Source organism: Hemiscyllium ocellatum, chromosome 37 (genome assembly GCF_020745735.1).
Source record: "Hemiscyllium ocellatum isolate sHemOce1 chromosome 37, sHemOce1.pat.X.cur, whole genome shotgun sequence".
NCBI classification, from domain to species: Eukaryota; Metazoa; Chordata; class Chondrichthyes; order Orectolobiformes; family Hemiscylliidae; genus Hemiscyllium; species Hemiscyllium ocellatum.
Genome location: NC_083437.1, coordinates 20,414,321 through 20,433,477, shown reverse-complemented (window position 1 = coordinate 20,433,477; position 19,157 = coordinate 20,414,321). Strand labels below are relative to the sequence as shown.

At 46.9% G+C, this 19,157-nt stretch overlaps 1 protein-coding gene across 1 annotated transcript in view; it reads right to left on the bottom strand.

The window, feature by feature from the left end:
- Positions 1–3,467: 3,467 nt before the first annotated feature.
- efhd2 (EF-hand domain family, member D2) overlaps positions 3,468–19,157 on the bottom strand; it is a 36,222-nt gene continuing 20,532 nt past the window's right edge. The window contains exons 2-4 of the mRNA XM_060851867.1: positions 16,329–16,476; positions 12,446–12,580; positions 3,468–8,656 (exon numbers count right to left, since the gene is read on the bottom strand). Of these exons, the coding sequence (XP_060707850.1) occupies positions 8,525–8,656; positions 12,446–12,580; positions 16,329–16,476 (415 nt within the window). The 3' untranslated portion in view covers positions 3,468–8,524. The remainder of the gene's footprint in view (positions 8,657–12,445; positions 12,581–16,328; positions 16,477–19,157) is intronic.

Genomic DNA, 19,157 nt, shown 5'->3' with positions numbered 1-19,157 from the left:
AAATCAGCGGACTGTGTTCATTGGGTACCTGCTCTTTTTGAATACACTTAATAGCTAATTTTCCTCTGCTCTACGTAGTCCCTCTGTGCTGCAGTGTGTGGTGGCTCGTTGAAATAATGTGCTAATGCAGCTTCATTTGTGGGTGTTGGGATGATTGCTTCTGTAGTTCAGTATTTGGTGTGTATGTTTTGTTTTCCTGTAGACGCTGGTTTGAAGCTCCCCACTGGCTGTTCACTCTACTGTGACATTGAAGAATGGCAGTTTGTTGTTGTTTTCCTCCTCTTTAGTGAACTTTATGCCATTAAGGGCATAATTGATGGTTTTGAAGGTTTCCTCTAATTTGTTTTGTTTAGTGATGACAAAGGTATCATCCCATGTAGTGGACCCAAAGTTTGGGTTGGATGGTTGGCACAGCTATATGTGCGAGTCTCTGCAATACCGCCTCTGCTAAGAACCCTGATATTGGAGATCCCATGGGTGTTCCGTTGGTTTGTCTATAGGTTTAGTTGTTGAAGGTGAAGTGGGTGGTAAGGCATAGGTCCACAAGCTTGACAATATTATCTTTGCTGATGAAGTTAGTGGTGTTTGGTGTAGAACGCTACACCAGAACTCTATCAACAAATACATTGACTTGGATCCCATTTACCACCTCCTGTGAAAAAGAACAGAAATGACATCACCACATGAAATGACATCACTGCAGGAAATGACATCACTTCAGGAAATGACATCACTGCAGGAAATGACATCACTAACCCAAGGAGACCTAAACAGAAAGTGGGTCATACCATCAAGTGCTTCATCCGGAGGCTCACTGATGATGTTACCTTGTATGGTGACAAAACGTTTAAATACCAACCTTCCAACTCAGCGAGCAAACCTACATTTGGAATAGAGAATAGAAGTAGGGAAGTGTTGTTGCAACTGTACAAGGCTGTACTTGGAGTATTGCATCCAATTGTGGTCCACTTACCTAAGGAGGAAAGTAGTGTGATTGGAGTCAGTTCAGAGGAGGTTCACTCATTGATTCCAGAGATGAAGGGTTTGTCATAACATTAATCAAGTTAGGCCTAGTTATTTGAGTGTCTGGAAGAAAGAGGGGATCTATTTAAAGTAAATAAGATACAAAAGTGAATTGACAAAGTATTCACAGAGAGGATGGTTCTTCCATGCTGGCCATTTTTAAATGAGAGATCATAGCTTTAAGATAAAGGAATGGGGATTTAAAACAAAGATGAGGAGAAATTACTGCTCTCAAAAGGTCATGAATTTGTGGAATTCACTATCCCAGAGTGTGGTGGATGTTAGGACATCACGTTCAAAGAAAAAGACAGACTTCATTAGGAACAGTTGAAGGGTTATAGACAGCGGGTAGGAAAATGGAGGTGAGGCTGAGACGAGATGGCTTTTGCCCGAAACATCGACTTCGCTGCTCGTTGGATGCTGCCTGAACTGCTGTGCTCTTCCAGCACCACCAATCTAGAATCTGGTTTCCAGCATCTGCAGTCATTGTTTTTACCTCTGAGATGAGATCAGCCACGATTATATTAAATGGTGGAGCAGGCACAAGGGACTGAATGGCCGACTCCTGCTCCAAGTTCTTATGTTCAAATGTATCTTAGCGGTCTCACCTGGTTGTGTTTTTAAGGCACACATTACGTCAAAGGTCTTTCATGGACCTTCCTCAGATCAGTGCAAATCAAAACTATTTAATTGGCTGTATAAGGCACTGAGACATGAAAGTCTCTACATATTGAATTTTGTTTTTCAATTTAACTGGTTCTTGTAATTCCCCCTCTCTTTAGAGTTTGAGCAGATGGAGGTCTGTTTGAGGTAGACAAGAAAGTGACAAAGGAAATGTTTGTCAACCTCTCATTCCGAGGAATGGTGAACATACAATTCCTGAAGTAGCACAATGTAGGCACCACTCCCCCTCCACAGACACACACGTGCAGACATATGCATGCATGTATACAGACACACAGATACACACATTGCATGCATGTACGCACGCGCGCGCGCGCGCGCGCACACACACACACACACACACACATACATGCAGTTATAAACCAGGGACACGCCTGCATCACTCCACTTACTGTGAAATACTGTGGGTCATCTCCACAACACTGTCTAAGAAAGCACACATTCCCAATAAAAGGAACTATTATTGTCTGTTATAAGCAGTGGCTGATAGTGTTTTTTTTCTCTGTAGAAGTATGATTTATTAATAATTTATTTTTTATGCAGATGTTTTATGAAAACCACACCTTTTTTTGTACAAAGTCCTTGGTCTTCAAACTCAAGTTTTCAAATAGCGAACCAAAGGAAGGACGAGGAGTCTGCAGCACTAGTACAATCTGCTTTTTAAATCAATTTTCCAACTTTTTTTTACGGAATTAAACATTATATCAATTCATCATTCCACCTGTTGGACAATTTACCTCTGTCAACAACTTAACTAAACACTGGTGCATGAGAGAAGAAGTCTTGAATATGCTCTGCAAGGTTTGGGGGACTGGGTTAAGACACAGATTGGTCAGGAGCTCGATTCAAACTCCGATCACACTGAAAAAGTCACACCTCTGTTTTGGGGCTGAAGCTGCCTCAGGACAATGTGCTGAGACAGTCTGTGTGTTTCCTATTCGGAGTCTGCTGCCTAAGCCTGTCTTCTCCTCCTCCTTTCCCTTCCCCTCTTTATCCGAGGTGCATCTGAAGCAATAAGAAGTTATTCAGAACAAACTATCTCTCAGGAGGAGAACTCAGCCTGTGATGATGGCTGCACATCAGCGATATCACCACCAAAATAACACTGAGGAACTCACCTCAGTCCTCCTTGTAGTTTGAACTCTTGATCCAGGGAATTTATTCCTTTACAGCTATTTCCTTCCATCCACCCACATTCCTGCAAACCTGTTTATCTCACCTGCCTTGTCCATCCTACTTGTTACTGTATGTCTGTGCACCTCGATTTATAGTTTAAATGTGCATCTTAGTGATTCATAACTCATTTTTGCCACACGTTGAAGGATAGTTTTTTTTATAATAAATACATTTTTGTACTCATTCATTGATGTAACCCAGAATGAATTCCATTTCTTTTAAGAGATTGGTCACATCCTTGTGATTAAATTAGATTCCCTACAGTGTGGAAACAGGCCCTTCGGCCCAACCAGTCCACACCGACTCTCCGAAGAGTAACAAATCCAAACCCATTTCCCTCTGACTAATGCGCCTAACACTATGGGCAATTTAGCATGGCCAATTAACCTGACCTGCACATCTTTGGACTGTGGGAGGAAACCGGAGCACCCGGAGGAAACCCACTCTGACACAGGGAGAATGTGCAAACTCCACACAGACAGTCGTCTGAGGCTGGAATCAAACCTGGGACCCTGGCGCTGTTAGGGAGCAGTGTTAACCACTGAGCCAACATGCCAACCCAAATTAGATAAACACATTAAAACTTGAGATGCATTTTATTTATTAGAACATATGTATAATTAGAATTCTTTTTGGTAAGAAAATCAAAAATAGTTTCTTTCACACAACTTCTGTTTCGTCCTCGAGTGAAGATATTTCAGACATTGACAGTACATTATAGAAAATACAGCATTTTTTCAGTTTTCACGCGAGTGAAATGTACAAAAGATGGCTGCAACATTCAAAATGGACATTGTATCCAGATTCATTCCTTGGTGCTGGAGTAAGTCAGTGAGCTGCAGTCTTCCCTCTGGCTCCTGAACTCTCTTACTTCCTTCCCCAGTGTCGGGGGACAGAGCCTTCCGCTTCCAGACTTCAAGTCCTGCTTTATTGTCCCACCCCCACCAGTTGCTCTGGGAGCTTTATTCAGGTCCTATTCCAAGACAGAACGCAAGCAAAATTCCATAGGGAAAACTTGGATTCTCCAAATGGTAACACACACACGCACACACAACGAGAGATAAAACAGAGACATGCTCCACATAAACAAACAGTCAGACACATACACAGCCTAAATACACTCCCCGTCCTCTAGATACAGTGAAAGTCAATCATGCAAGGACAGACACAACTAAAGGCAAGGAGTGGGAGGAAACACCTCATGATGTAGGTAAAGCCCACCACCCTCCAACTCAAGGCAGGCAGTGGATGGAACCCACAATGGTTCCAAACTGAAACATTGAAGAGGGGAGACAGACCTAGCTCAGTGTGAGGGAACGGAGCACAATTGCAGGTATGGATGGGGTGCATGGGTGATGTTGGGGTAGAGAGTGTACATCAGAGTCAGCCTAACATAGCCAAGTCCCTACAGATGACAATGTGTACTTGGTCACAGAAGCGCATGGAGTGGGCAGCCAAGTGTATAATCGAGCTGTCAGCATTCTTCTTATTGGGCTTTGCTTGTTACTGGTTCCCGAGTCGCATGGTGGTGGGACAATTATTTGCACAACAGGGTCTTCACTGAGACCCTGTACTGACAGGCACATGAGAGCTGCTGGGGAAAAATAAGCACTACTGTTGTGCAGAAGTAGTGGGGGGACAAAAATATACACAGGGGATTTAGAATCTCCTCAGTTCAAGGGACTGACTCCAAGCTGGCTGGTTACAGTCAGTGTACTGTGCACAAGTAACTGAGGGAAAGAAATAACAGCTGTACAAGAATTGTAAGCGTTCCCCAGAACAGAGTGTACCAGACCTGGGCTCAGGCTAGCTGAGCCAAGACACAATCCCCAGTTCACGAACAGAAGGTGACAGACTCACCCCAAGGGACTGTGGAGTTTAGTCCCCCCACTCTGTGACTGCCTTCATAACACATACAAAAAGAAAATGGACATCCCACACAAAACAGCATTCAACACGATAGATTAATATGGCAGTGGATAAGACAATGTAAAGCATGCAGGAGCGTTTCGATAGAGTAGGTGGTATCGACCAGCCCCAACTATAGGCTGAACCCAGCCCATTTCCATAGAGTTTTGCAGCTGGAATACACTCACTTTACACTTTCGGTGTAAAAACTGAAAATACTGAAAACACCAGGGAAAGGAGAAGAAACAAATTCAGGTATAATCCTCTTCTGACAGAGGGTCAGATATGAGTATCTCTCATGGGTGAAACTCCCTGACCCTGCGTGTTTCCCAGATTTCCTATTTTGTTTCAGACTTCCAATATCTTACAATCTCATTCATTTCCCTGGTGTATGGCAGTCTCACCGTGAGCTGTATATTTACCTACCATCCAACACCTCCCTCCCTTTACTATACAAATAAAACAGGTGCTTCTCAAACAATGTACTTCCAACAAACAGGGCTTTGCAAAGAGAGTTATTCCACCTTAGCCGAGTGAATACTCGCAATCCCAGATTCCCAAAGGAACAGGCAGAGGCTGTTTGGGAACCAGGAACATGAAATATTCCCTGCTACTCAGAAGTAACTGAATCATTGACTTTGATTTTTTAAAAAATATTTTTTGGTAAATGGCCCAGGTTTTACTTAAATGTTTTAAGGAGCAGAACAAGACGGCTTTGTCGCAATGAAACAAAACCCTGTTCCAGGAACAGGGCCTCGTGTCACAGTGTCACTAACACACGCTTCTTTGCAAAAGGCACTTTGATAGTTTTGCTTTTAAATACACACCTGGGATTTCTGTGGCGAACCAATGTGGGAACTGGCCCAACTCACAGGACCAGATGAAACGCTCTTTCAATCAGCCACCGTGGATCTGATGGGCCAAATGGCCTCTCTCAATTTTTATCAGCAGCCCCCTCCCCTCCCCAACTCAGATTGCCCCCTATCTGATCCAGGATAGTACAGCTCCTGGTTCAAACTTAAAAGGTCACAGGAAGCCCTTAAGGTTTATCATTGCTGAGCACTGCTCTGTCACTGCAACATGCATAAAAGGCAATAGGCATTCCTGCGTTCTGTTCAAGGAGACCAGGGCAGGAGCGGGGGCCTTGAACATGGACTGGCCAGACACCCACAAGGTTAAAGACAACCATCGAGTCAGTGCAGTGGCAAGTTCAGCGAAGAAAACCAGGTTCCTGTTTTTTTTAATGTCAGACAAGAGTGGGGTGGTCAGAAAAGCAGGGACTAATGTTAAGCAGTCACTACTCTGCTCCCGAGAGCCTGAAGGAAGACGCAGCACAGATTAGAGATCGCTTTGACTGACTGTGGTCACATATTGCACAGCTCTTCGGAAAACTCATCACAGTGATAATCCTCGAGAGAGAGAGAGAGAGAGAGAAATAACCCAAAGCAACAAGTTTGGCACATTTACCCCAAACCATGACCCCTGCAGAAACACTAAACTGGCCTCCCAGACTTTTGTGTTCCTCACTACACGACACTTACGTGCTATATACAGACAGCTACATTAAAGGCACTGATTGCCTTCATTGTCAAGAGCAAGGGCCTGGAAAGGGAACTGGTCAAGAAGTCCATTTGAAAATGCTAATCACTAAGGATGTTATCGCTAAAACAGAACTCCATTCCTGCTGTCCCTGACGTGGAGGGTGACCTGTCAGAGATCAGTGTTCATCAGCAGCACTCTCAGGGCCTCAAATAACCTGTACCCAACCCACCCCCAACCCCTATACCCCCAGGGACTGAACTCGAGTGGGGAGGGGGAGGGCAAGGGGGTCCTGCATACAACATCCAACATTGAATCATAGAACCCCTACAGTGCAGAAGAGGCCATTTGGCACATCGGGTCCACAATGACCCACCCAAGAGCATCCCACTCAAACCCACTCCCTCCCACCCTCTCCCTACATTTCCCATGGCTAATCCATCTAGCCTGCACATCCCTGAACACTACGGGCGATTTAGCATGGCCAGTTCACGTAACCTGGGAGGAAACCGGAGCATCCGGAGTACACCATGCAGGAATGTGCAAACTCCACACAGACAGTCACCCAAGGCTGGAATTGAACCCAGGTGCCCAGCGCTGAGAGGCAGCGGTGCTAACTACTGAGCCACCATGCTGACTGTTGAGCCCAACGTCTCCCTGCTTCCACCACCTCACCCACTCGTCAGGAATCTGGAGGAAGCCCAGGTCCTGCCTAGGATTGCCAGAGATTTTGAGAGGGGGGGTGGGAATCTCTGCCCAGACAGCATGGACAATCAGCTGTTGCTGTCAGGATCAGAAGGACCCTCCCTGTGCCCACCGCCAACCCCACGACCAGAATGGTACAGCTGTGGCACCGAATACAGATCAGTTAAACCGTTCGGCTGCAGGCTGCTGATTTCTGATGATTTGATCTTGAGGTAAAAATAAAGTTTGGTTTGAACAGTGTTGATGACTAAAACTACCCACCTCAACCTGAGAGTCTGCTCGGAATGAATGAGTGAGGTAGTGAGAGTAGGGTGGGGGGGGTCAAGGAGTCGGGCATGACAGGGAATGAGACCACATCGTGGATGCCATTCAGACATGTTTGAACCCTGAAGACAAGCTCCACGCTAGACCAGGGTCACATGAAGGGGCACAATCCCTTCAAGAACAGTGCTCAATGCCAGGGCATCCAGACCCAACCACTGAGAAAGTGTCAGGGAGGAACAGCGGTGCAACAAGGAAATGCACCCTCACCTTGACTGCACCTTGGAGCCATTCCCAGAGTTAATCAGTAAACTAGCGTAAAACATAATCCCCAAGCAGCTCAATTGTTTACTTTTGATCTTCCCACACCCTTCCCCCACACCAGCAATTTTAAAAACATAGATTTCGCAAAGAATTGCGCTGTTTAAAAATAATCTCAAGCCTGATTCAAGGCCCTGATTGTAAGAGTATCACAAACAACTGAGTGGATCCCAGGACTATTTTGCTTGACCACTTCCTCTGATTATTCCCATTGGGCAGATGTGGCTGGAAATGTCCCCTCCGTCTCTGGTGGAGGCACATCAGCCTTTATTGGGGGATAAAATCAACATGGCTTCCTGGTTCAGCCTCTTCCCTAGGCCTGACTGTGGAGATAAATTGGTACGCCCGCCCTATTCTCCCCCACTCCAAACACAGGTAAAACAGAAACCGGTGAATGTGCCAAGCAAGATGTTCCATATAAAATGTGAACTGGGAGCTCCAACCACATGGATTTCACCCCCTATATCCCAGGCCCACATTGGCAAAAATGATGTCAAAGATCAGGAGCAGGAGGAAAGCAACAAGCTGATAAATCCCTGCAATTACAAAAGCACAGTTTGGGTTCATCCCTTACAGCAGCATGCCCCGTCCCACACAGAGCCCAAACCTGGTCTTAAACAGTAGGCTTCACTGGTGGAGTATGATCCTAAGGACACAGCAGGAAGTGATCGAGTGATCGCTCGATCCTCCTCAGTTGGTCACTGTGGAAGATTATTTAAGGGTGTACTCCAGCAGCTCCCCCCACATCCCTCCCCCCTCCCAACATCCTATTCATTAAAAATAAAAGTAGTCAGTCTCTGTCTTTGTGGAGGTTTGACAGGATTTGAGGCCAGATCCTCTGATGCCCACACCTCCTCCTTTCCCACCAGCTCTGCATTGCCTGCCATTGCTGGTGGGAGTGCGGCCTTCACTTGAATGCCGACTGTAGCTCCTTGAAGGCCGCTTGCTTCTGCCTTTTCTGCTCGGCCTGTTTCTTCTTCTCCTCCTGCTCCTCCTTGATCTCCTGCTCAAATCGATTTGCGCTGTTGATCGCCTGAAGCTGCAAAGGAAATGCACCCTTTATGATTAGGTCAAAGCACAGTGATCCTTCCCAGTGAGATCTAGATCTTACGTTTCGGTTTTCTTTTATTGCTGCTGTTTTATTGTTGAGATTCTGGTTTTGTAACCAAGATAGCGCCAAAGAATGGGGACTTTGTACACTTTTCACTGTATTCATACTTGAGCACCCATGACAAGAAAATCTAATTCAATGGTCTGATGGGAAGGCTTTGGCCCTGCGGTTTTACTGCTGGACCAATCCAGAGACACTTAATATTCTGGTGGAACTTGAATGTAATTTAAGAAAAAAATCTGGAGTTTAAAAGGCCAATAATGACCATGAAACGATTATTGATTGTCAGCAAAAATCCATCTGGTTCATTCGTGTCCCGTAGGGAATGGAACTTCTGACTTTACCAGGTTCTGTGACTCCAGACCCACAGCAATATGGCTGACTTTGGGCATTCAGAGGGGGCAATAAATGATGGCCCAGCCAGCGAGACCTACGTCCTGTGAATGAATATAAAAACAGCGAGCTCCGAGTGAACATAGCCTGCAAGCCCTAAGGTAAAGACTCTCACGAACAGACCGCTGGGCCCACCTTCCCACGTGGTGCCTCATTGTGAACTTCCTCCTGTATCTCTTCATCAAACCCTGCTCATACATCCTTCCAATTTCTAACAACATGCACAGGCCTCATAATCAGAGAGGTAGACATTTACAATAACATCTCTCCACTTTGCAGAGCTCCTGGATCAATTTGGGGAGACTCCGAGAAGAGGGATAGAAAGTGTAATATAGATGGGGATTCATGTATATTTTTAATATAATTTGCTTTAATGGCTGACGTGTGGGTTTTTTTGAGTGTCTAAAGAGTTAATGATTAACTTGAAGGCACATCTATAGCCACGATGATTCATTTTCTAGCAGCTTGAGTAAACAGCTTTGTCAGAAGGGAAATACCTGCACCAACACCTCCCTCCTCACCTCCGTCCAAGGCCCCAAAGGATCCTTCCACATCCGCCAGTAATTTACCTGCACTCCCACACACGTCATCTACTGTATCCGTTGCACCCGATGTAGTCTCCCCTACATTGGGGAGACAGGACGCCAACTTGTAGATCATTTCAGAGAATATCTCCGGGACATAGCCACTAAGCAACCCCACTGCTCTGTGGCCGAACACTAACTCCCCCTCCTACTCCACCAGGGACATGCAAATCCTGGGCCTCCTCCATCGCCAAACCCTAACCACCCGACGCCTGGAGGAAGAACACCTCATCTTGCGCCTTGGGACCCTCCAAACACTCGGGATCAATGTGGTTTGCACTAGATTCCTCATTTCCCCTTCCCCCACCTTATTTCAGTCCCAACCTTCCAACTTGGCACCACCCTTTTGAATGGTCCTACCTGTCCATCTTCCTTCCCACCTATCTGCTTCACCCTCCTCTCCGACCTATCACTTTCACCCCCACTTTCATCTACCTATCACTTTCCCAGCTACCTTCCCCCTAGCCCAACCCCCCTCCCATTTACCTCTCAGCCCCCTTGGCCCACAAGCCTCATTCCTGATGAATGGCTTATGCCCGAAACGTCGATTCTCCTGCTCCTCAGATGCTGCCTGACCTGCTGGGTGCATTTCCAGCACCACACTCTCTACTCTAATCTCCAGCATCTGCAGTCCTCACTTCCTCCTACATCTAGTAGGTTTTTCATTTATATTCAGATGGTTTACAAGTGAACAAGGTAAATAATTGTTTTATTCTTTAACAGATGAGGCCATTGCTGGCGAGGCACTGTTTATTGCCCATCTCTAATTGCCTGGGGAGCAGTTGAGAACCAACCACTTTTGTGGGTCTGGAGTCATATGTGGGCCACACCAGGTAAGAATGGCGTAAGAATGGCAGACTTCCTTCCCTAAAGGACATTAGATTAGATTAGATTACTTACAGTGTGGAAACAGGCCCTTCGGCCCAACAAGTCCACACTGACCTGCCGAAGCGCAACCCACCCATACCCCTACATTTACCCCTTACCTAACACTACGGGCAATTTAGCATGGCCAATTCACCTGACCCACACATCTTTGGACTGTGGGAGGAAACTGGAGCACCCGGAGGAAACCCACGCAGACACGGGGAGAACGTGCAAACTCCACACAGTCAGTCGCCTGAGGCGGGAATTGAACCCGGGTCTCTGGCGCTGTGAGGCAGCAGTGCTAACCACTGTGCCACCGTGCCGCCCAGAACCACTGTGCCACCATACCGCCAAGTGAATCAGATGGATTTTTTCTGATAATTGGCAATGTATTTAAAGTAATCATTAGATTCTTAATTCCAGATACTTATTGAATTCAAATTCCACCATCTGCCATGGCAGGATTTGAACCTGGGTCCCCAGAACATTGTCGGGGTCTCTGGATTAACAGTCCAATGATAATGCCACTCTTCATCACCACCCCATTTGTGTGTCAGGGTTTCGGTTAGAAAATTCTGGAATTTTTTAAGCTTAAAACAACCATGGCTTGGAAAAAGTTTTCTTTTTAAAGTTTCGATTTGGGGCGATTGCACAGAAATCATTGGATAAAGATGGATGTTTAAAGCAGTGCTCTTGGGAAGGGGAGAAGACGGTAATATTAGAAATTACCTGGAAGAGCTCATTCATCGGCCCAGCCTGGAAAGAGTTTGGACAAATCCCTGAAGAGATTATTTAAAGCTGAGGAAGTTAATCTCAGGGGTATAATACCTCCGGACTGTTCAGATGTTTTAGGTGGAGAGGGTGACTGAAGCCTATCGAGGTGAAAGTGTTTCCTCTGGTGACAGTTCTGTAAAACAGGTGCTTTTGGATACTGTCAAATTGCTATTGGGATTTGCGATTATATTTCAGCCGTACATTCCAAAATCTTTAAAAGTGCATGAACAGTTTGATTTCGGTTTTACCTTTATTTCTTTTGCTTGATACACATTAGTTTTGTTGTTAGAACAAAAGTTGCAACATTGCATACCCATGTTCCAGTGAAAAACCACTTTGGTAAAATCCAAATGGAATGAAATATGGTCCATCAGGTCAGATTTCAATCTGGGATCAGACTTGCCCCAGTTGGGACCAAAACAGGAATTACACATTGGACGGAATGGAGTTGATGGGCTGAATGGCATTTTTCACACAGACGCTTCTTAGACCATGGTTACAGCAAGTGGGGGAGTTGGAAGGCCATTACACTGAGTGGGCAGTGTGAAGCTAGAACTGGAATACTTTGTTGGTGCAGGCTCAGAGTGCAGCTGTAACCTGTCCCCATCAGTGAAGGAGCTACACTGGAAAACTGTTTGATTCACAGCACCCGCAATCCTCAAGTCGATACCGCACCGAAGTCACGGAAACCCCTCGTCTTCAGCTGGATAGAGCACTGCAATGTACAAAGAGTTGGCTGGGACTCGCACCAGTTACAATTCCCAGCTCTGAATACAGGAGAAAGGAACCATACAGCCATAACTGAGAAGTCCCTAGCCTTCCACAAGGTTAAAGCGAGGAAAGCTAACAGCGTGGGATTAAGTGAGGCAATCAGCATTGAATGGATGTCTAACTGGATACATGTCGGAGATACAATAGAAGGATATATGGACAGGGTGAGATAATGTTAAGGTGGACAAGTAGATATATGTAGCGCATAGAACATACGCTAGCATAGACCAACTGGACCGAATGGCCTGCATCTGAGCTGGAAACTTAAATACAATTCAAGAGCTGAACAGGATAATGGAGGACTAAAGCAAATTGTGACAGTACTTACTTTAGCTTCAAAGAAGGTTTTTGCTCCTTTCACACCCTCTATGGCGACATCGATCTCAGACAACTGGGCCAGAACGTGCAACCCACTGTCTTCGGCTAACTCTCCCGCAGCTGCCTTCCGGAAAATCAGCAGGAACTAGAGAAAGGCAACAGAGAAACAGGAGCTGAGTGCTCAGGAGCAGCGGGGTTTATGGGGGAGCGTGAGTGACCGTGAGGTGGCCCAGTGTCTGTGGGGAGGGGGACAGACAGACAGCACGGTGTCTGTGTGGGGAGGGCGACAGACAGACTGCACGGTGTCTGTGGGGAGGGGGACAGACCGACAGCACGGTGTCTGTGTGGGGAGGGGGACAGATAGACAGCACGGTGTCTGTGTGGGGAGGGGGACAGACAGACAGCACGGTGTCTGTGTGGGGAGGGGGACAGACAGACAGCACGGTGTCTGTGTGGGGAGGGGGACAGACAGACAGCCCCATGTCTGTGGGGAGGGGGACAGACCGACAGCACGGTGTCTGTGTGGGGAGGGGGACAGATAGACAGCACGGTGTCTGTGGGGAGGGGGACAGACCGACAGCACGGTGTCTGTGTGGGGAGGGGGACAGATAGACAGCACGGTGTCTGTGGGAGGGGGACAGACAGACAGCCCCTTGTCTCTGGGGAGGGGGATAGACAAAGAGCCCAGTGTCTGTGGGGAGGGGGACAGACAGAGAGCCCAGTGTCTGTGGGGAGGGGGACAGACAGAAAGCCCAGTGTCTGTGGGGAGGGGGACAAACAGAGAGCCCAATGTCTGTGGGGGGAGGGGGACAGACAGCCCAGTGTCTGTGGGGAGGGGGACAGTGAGACAGCCTGGTGTCTGTGTGGGGAGGGGACAGTGAGATGGCCCGGTTTGGGGAGAGGGACAGTGAGAGTCTGGTGATGTCAATAGTCTGTATGTCCATGTTTATCTATATGTCCGTTTTCTTTCCTCCTGTCTCGTCAGTACGACAGCACCATTTAATCATAAGACAGCATCCTTGAAATGCTGTTGTCTAAGCTGACTTCCCCAGGTCTCCTTTGCAGCTGAGGTAATTGGATTACATTTAGAATACTGCAACATTCACTAAATTACCAGAACTGAAGTACATTGCTCTCATTCCAAATTGGATTAACTCAAATCCTCAGATATTTCAGACCCTAAATGCTCATTTCCTATTTTCCTACACTGTTGATGAAGCTAATTCAAATAATCAGGTAATTTCAATTACTTTTTTCAGGACCTGATCAGGTGTACCCGAGAACTCTGTGGGAAGCTGGTGTAGTGATTGCTGGGCCTCTTGCTGAGATATTTGGATCATCAATAGTCACAGGTGTGGTGCCAGAAGATTGGAGTTTGGCTAACGTGGTGCCACTGTTTAAGAAGGGTGGTAAGGACAAGCCAGAGAACTATAGACCAGTGAGCCTGATGTCGATGGTGGGCAGATTGTTGGGGGGAATCTTGAGGGACATGTACTTGGAAAGGCATGGACTGATTAGGGATCGTCAACATGGCTTTGTGCGTGGGAAATTATGTCTCACAAACTTGATTGAGTTTTTTGAAGAAGTAACAAAGAGGATTGATGAGGGCAGAGTGGTAGATGTGATCTATATGGACTTCAGCAAGGCATTTGACAAGGTTTCCCATGGGAGACTGATTAGCAAGGTTAGATCACATGGAATACAGGGAGAACTAGCCATTTGGATACAGGACTGGCTCAAAGGTAGAAGACAGATGGTGATGGTAGAGGGTTGTTTTTCAGACTGGAGGCCTGTGACCAGTAGAGTGTCACAAGGATCAGTGCTGGACCCTGTACCTTTTTTTCATTTACATAAATGATTTGGATGCGAGCGTAAGAGGTACAGTTAATAGGTTTGCAGATGACACCAAACTTGGAGGTGTAGTGGACAGCGAAGAGGGTTACTTCAGATTACAATGGGATCTTGATCAGTTGAGCCAATGGGCTGAGAAGTGGCAGATGGAGTTTAATTTAGATAAATGCGAAGTGCTGCATTTTGGGAAAGCAAATCTTAGCAGGACTTATACACTTAATGGTAAGGTCCAAGGGAGTGTTGCTGAACAAAGAGACCTTGGAGTGCAGGTTCATAGCTCCTTGAAAGTGGAGTCGCAGGTAGACAGGATAATGAAGAGGGCGTTTGGTATGCTTTCCTTTATTGGTCAGAGTACTGAGTACAGGAGTTGGGAGGTCATATTGCGTCTGTACATGACATTGATTAGGCCACTGTTGGAATATTGCATGCAATTCTGGTCTCCTTCCTATTGGAAGGGCGTTGTGAAACTTGAAAGGGTTCAGAAAAGATTTACAAGGATATTGCCAGGGTTGGAAGATCTGAGCTACAGGGAGAGGCTGAACAGGCTGGGGCTGTTTTCCCTGGAGCATCGGAGGCTGAGGGGTGACCTTATAGAGGTTTACAAAATCATGAGGGACATGATAGGATAAATAGACAAAGTCTTTTCCCTGGAATCGAGGAGTCCAGAACTAGAAGGCATAGGTTTAGGGTGAGAGGGGAAAGATATGAGAGAGTCCTAAGAGGCAACTTTTTCACTCAGAGGATGGTACGTGAATAGAATGAGCTGCCAGAGGATGTGGTGGAGGCTGGTACAATTGCAACATTTAAAAGGTATCTGGATGGTTATATGAACAGGAAGGGTTTGGAGGGATATGGGCCGGGTGCTGGCGGGTGGAACTAGATTGTGTTGGGATATCTGGTTGGCATGGACGGGTTGGACCGAAGGGTCTGTTTCCATGTTGTACATCTCTATGAATCTATGACTCTAAGTGGATGATGCGAAAATGCTGAAGTTTAGAACAGGTGACTGCTATATTGTGAGTGACCAGCAGAGGGTGACAGTACCACAGATCTTGGGGTCAACTGGCCTCGCAGTGTGGGGATAGGAGCTATTCCCTGGAATTGTCTCTGGTCTTGCCTTTGCAGGAGCTCTGTCCATTGGCTACATTTCACAGACTCTGCTCGTCCCAATAGTCAATGCTTTCCCAAGTGAACAGACAGTGACTTTTATTTTCCTTCCTCTGCCTCACTCAGGTGTGCCCTCGGGGTGAGGGGTCATTGTGTTCAAGGTAAAGCTGCACTGTTACCCCTGTTTAAAATTACTCCATTTTTAAACAAACAGCAGCTTTGCACTGTGAAGAATCCTGCAAGGGTTTAAGGAGCAGACTGCTCCAGCAATATTGCCGTCGCTAAACAAAACGGGCAATTGCCTGGCATTTCCTCCCTAACAGCACAGTGGGGGTATTTACCCCCGGGACTGCGGGTGTTCATGGTGGCACCTTCTCAAGAGCAATGGGGGATGGGCAACGAATGCCAGTTATGCCAAGATTGTAGCCGCCTCCCCAGCGGTTGGCTCAGCCTCTTTGAACAGCAATGGATCACTCAGGAAACAGGAAGAGCCTTGCAGTTTGAGAGCTCTCTGGACCTAGAGGTCAGTCTCTTTCCCTCAGCTTTGGCCAAGTTTAGGGAATCAGGTCAAATCTCTCCTTCTCCGGTTGGACTTCCCTGTGATGTTTCTTGCCAATGGGGAGCAGTAGAGGCCCTTTGGCCCACCAAGCCTGCACTGACACAGGGCGCCTTTCTAAACTAGAAACCTTTTGCCTTTAAATGGTCCATATCCCACTACTCCCTGCCTGTTTATGTATCTGTTAGGACATGCAACTAAGTAGAGTGCATTCAGTAACCTGTGCCTGTAACTACACTAACCCTGTAACCCACCCAGAGGAAAACTTTGCCCTGTCACATATTCGGTCATTTACATTTTACTTCTCTTAGTATCACCCCCTCTCTGACACGTGCACGACTCTGTGAGAGCTGCTGGAGTTCCCAACACAAAGGATTACCTCCCGGAAGCTGAGTTTTCCATCAAAGTCCTCATCCACCTCCTTGATCATATTCTTCAGACTGAGGTGAGTTTGTGGAGCCTCCAGTTTCTCCATCATTAGCTTCAGTTCCATCAAGTCGATGAACCCATCCTTGCCGGCATCGTACCTGACCAAGTTAAAGACACAACACGTCACAAAGGGACAGAGACAGAGTCAGGAACGAGGTTTGGCTGTAGGGCAGAGGGGCTGAGCTATGGGGATAGAACAGCCTCGCCCAATGAATGGCCTTTTCTGTGCTGAAGCTCAGTTAGAATTTCCCAGCAGAGGAACAGGCCATTCGGCCCCACTGGTGGATACTGGTGCTTATGTCCTATACTAGCTTCCTCCCTTCGTCAGCTCAGCATTATCCAAAATCCCTTTCTCTGTCAGTTACTGGTCTGCTCTTTCTCTTCAGTACATCAGTGTGATTCACCTCAACCACTCCCTGTGGTAATCAGTTCCACATCCCCCCCACTCCCCTGAAGTTTCTTCCACATTTCCTGTTGAAATTGTTAATATTATCTTAAATTGATGATTCCATCACAAAGTGGAAACAGTTTCTCCACATTAAAATTATCTTAGATTAGATTAGATTACTAATGTGTGAAAACAGGCCCTTCGGCCCAACAAGTCCACACTGACCCTCTGAAGAGTAACCCACCCAAACCCATTCCCCTACATTTACCCCTTCACCAACACTACGGGCAATTTAGCATGGCTAATTCACCTAAACTGCACATCTTTGGACTGTGGGAGGAAACCGGAGCACCCAGAGAAAACCCACGCAGACACGGGGAGAATGTGCAAACTCCACATAGACAGTTGCCTGAGGTGGGAATTGAACCCGGGTCCTTGGTGCTTTCAGGCAGTAGTGCTAACCACTGTGCTGCCCCGGTGAAGGGGTTACGAAGGGGTCTGATCAGGTTGAAGTTCTTGACCAGCTCCTGTGTCACGATGGCGTTCCTCACAGTACTTATTTGTCAACCAGCCTTTAGGGTCTGAGAAGACTCTGCTGTTGCAGTGTTCACATCCTCATCACTCCATGTGTCTAAGATGTTTAGCTGGGTGAATCTGAACACACACACACACACACACACAGACACACACACACACACAATCATTTATCCGAAATCCTTGGGGCCAGTTGTTTTTCGGAATTCGGAATAAATGATATTTTCACAGTGATATAAAAAAAATTACCTAACAGCAGACTCACGTGTGAATAGTATGAACGCTGAGACACAATTGATACCTGCCAGTGGTGGGCCACGCTGCCATGTCACACCTGAGTGCCACACGCCAAAATCACGCTCCACGAAAAACATTTCGGATTTCGGATAAAGGACTGTGTCCCTGTACCAGCCTGAGCAGATCCCTGGGATTTGTTAATTGCTCACGCAGCAGCAATGCTCGTTTTCCTGGCCTCCCGTAACCGCTCTGTCCAACAGTGAAGTCACTGAACCCTCTAACTTATCTCAGCTTCTCTCCTACTCCATTCAGCTCTGGTTTTACCTTACACTGGAGGCCTCAACTTGTACTGTGAGGATGGTCTATTTGTAAACATATACATATTTCAACAACAGGTAGATGCCCTTTGGCAGGGCACACTGGATGTTGTGATGCCATAGCAGGGGAGACTTATACAGAAGTTGGGAAAGCAGGTATCTCAGACACACAACACTGGCTGCTGGGTAGACTGGGGATAGCAGCAACCCACAGGAAATAAAACAGCCAAACCCGATCCATTCCTTATCAGACATGACTCCCTCCGAGGCTTACCCTACTTGCAAGGGAGAAGGTGCAGTATTCTCAACTCAACAGGCTCCCACCATGGAAGAGAGCCAAAACAAATTGGAACATACACCCAGAGAGACACCACACTGACAGAGGGTCAGTGCTGAGGGAGCGCCGCACCGTCAGAGGGTCAGTGCTGAAGGAGCGCTGCACCGTCAGAGGGTCAGTGCTGAGGGAAGACTGCACTGTCAGAGGGTTAGTGCTGAGGGAAGACTGCACTGTCAGAGGGTCAGTGCTCAGGGAGCGCAGCACTGTCAGAGGGTCAGTGCTGAGGGAAGACGGAAAAATCAGAGGGTCAGTGCTGAGGGAGCACCTCACTGTCAGAGGGTCAGTGATGAGGGAGCACCAGACTGACAGGTGGTGTGTGGGATTCAGTGGAACCCACAGAACAAGAAATTAGACTGAATCAGATCAAGGAAAACATTATGGGACATGATAGAATCATAGAATCCCTACAGTCCACATCGACCCTCCGAAGAGTATCCAACCCAGACCCACTGTCCTATTACTCTACATTTCCCATGAATAATGCACCTTATCTACACATCCATGGACACTATGGGCAATGTAACCTGGCCAATCCACCTAACCTGGATATCTTTGGATTGTGGGAGGAAACCAGAGCACCTGGAGGAAACTCACACAGACACAGGGACAGTGTGCAAACTCCACACAGACAGTCGCCAGAGGGTGGAATTGAACCCGGGTCCCTGGTGCTGAGAGGCAGCAGGGCTAACCACTGAGCCGACTTGATTAGATCAGGGTTGAGATCTTAGCAGCTACTTACAGGGCAAGAACAACGGCTGTAAAAATGGACATTTTTGTAGAAACTGACATTGCTACAGACAGAACAAACACAGTTACACCCAAAACCACAAGGGTATGAGAATGTGAGCTGTGATCCGGCAGGGAGCTGCTCCCTTGTACTGTCTGTGAAGAGGGTCACATCTTTGTACCATCGATGTAACTGCCACACCTCTGCAATAGAGACTTAAAGATGGCATCATTGAGTTC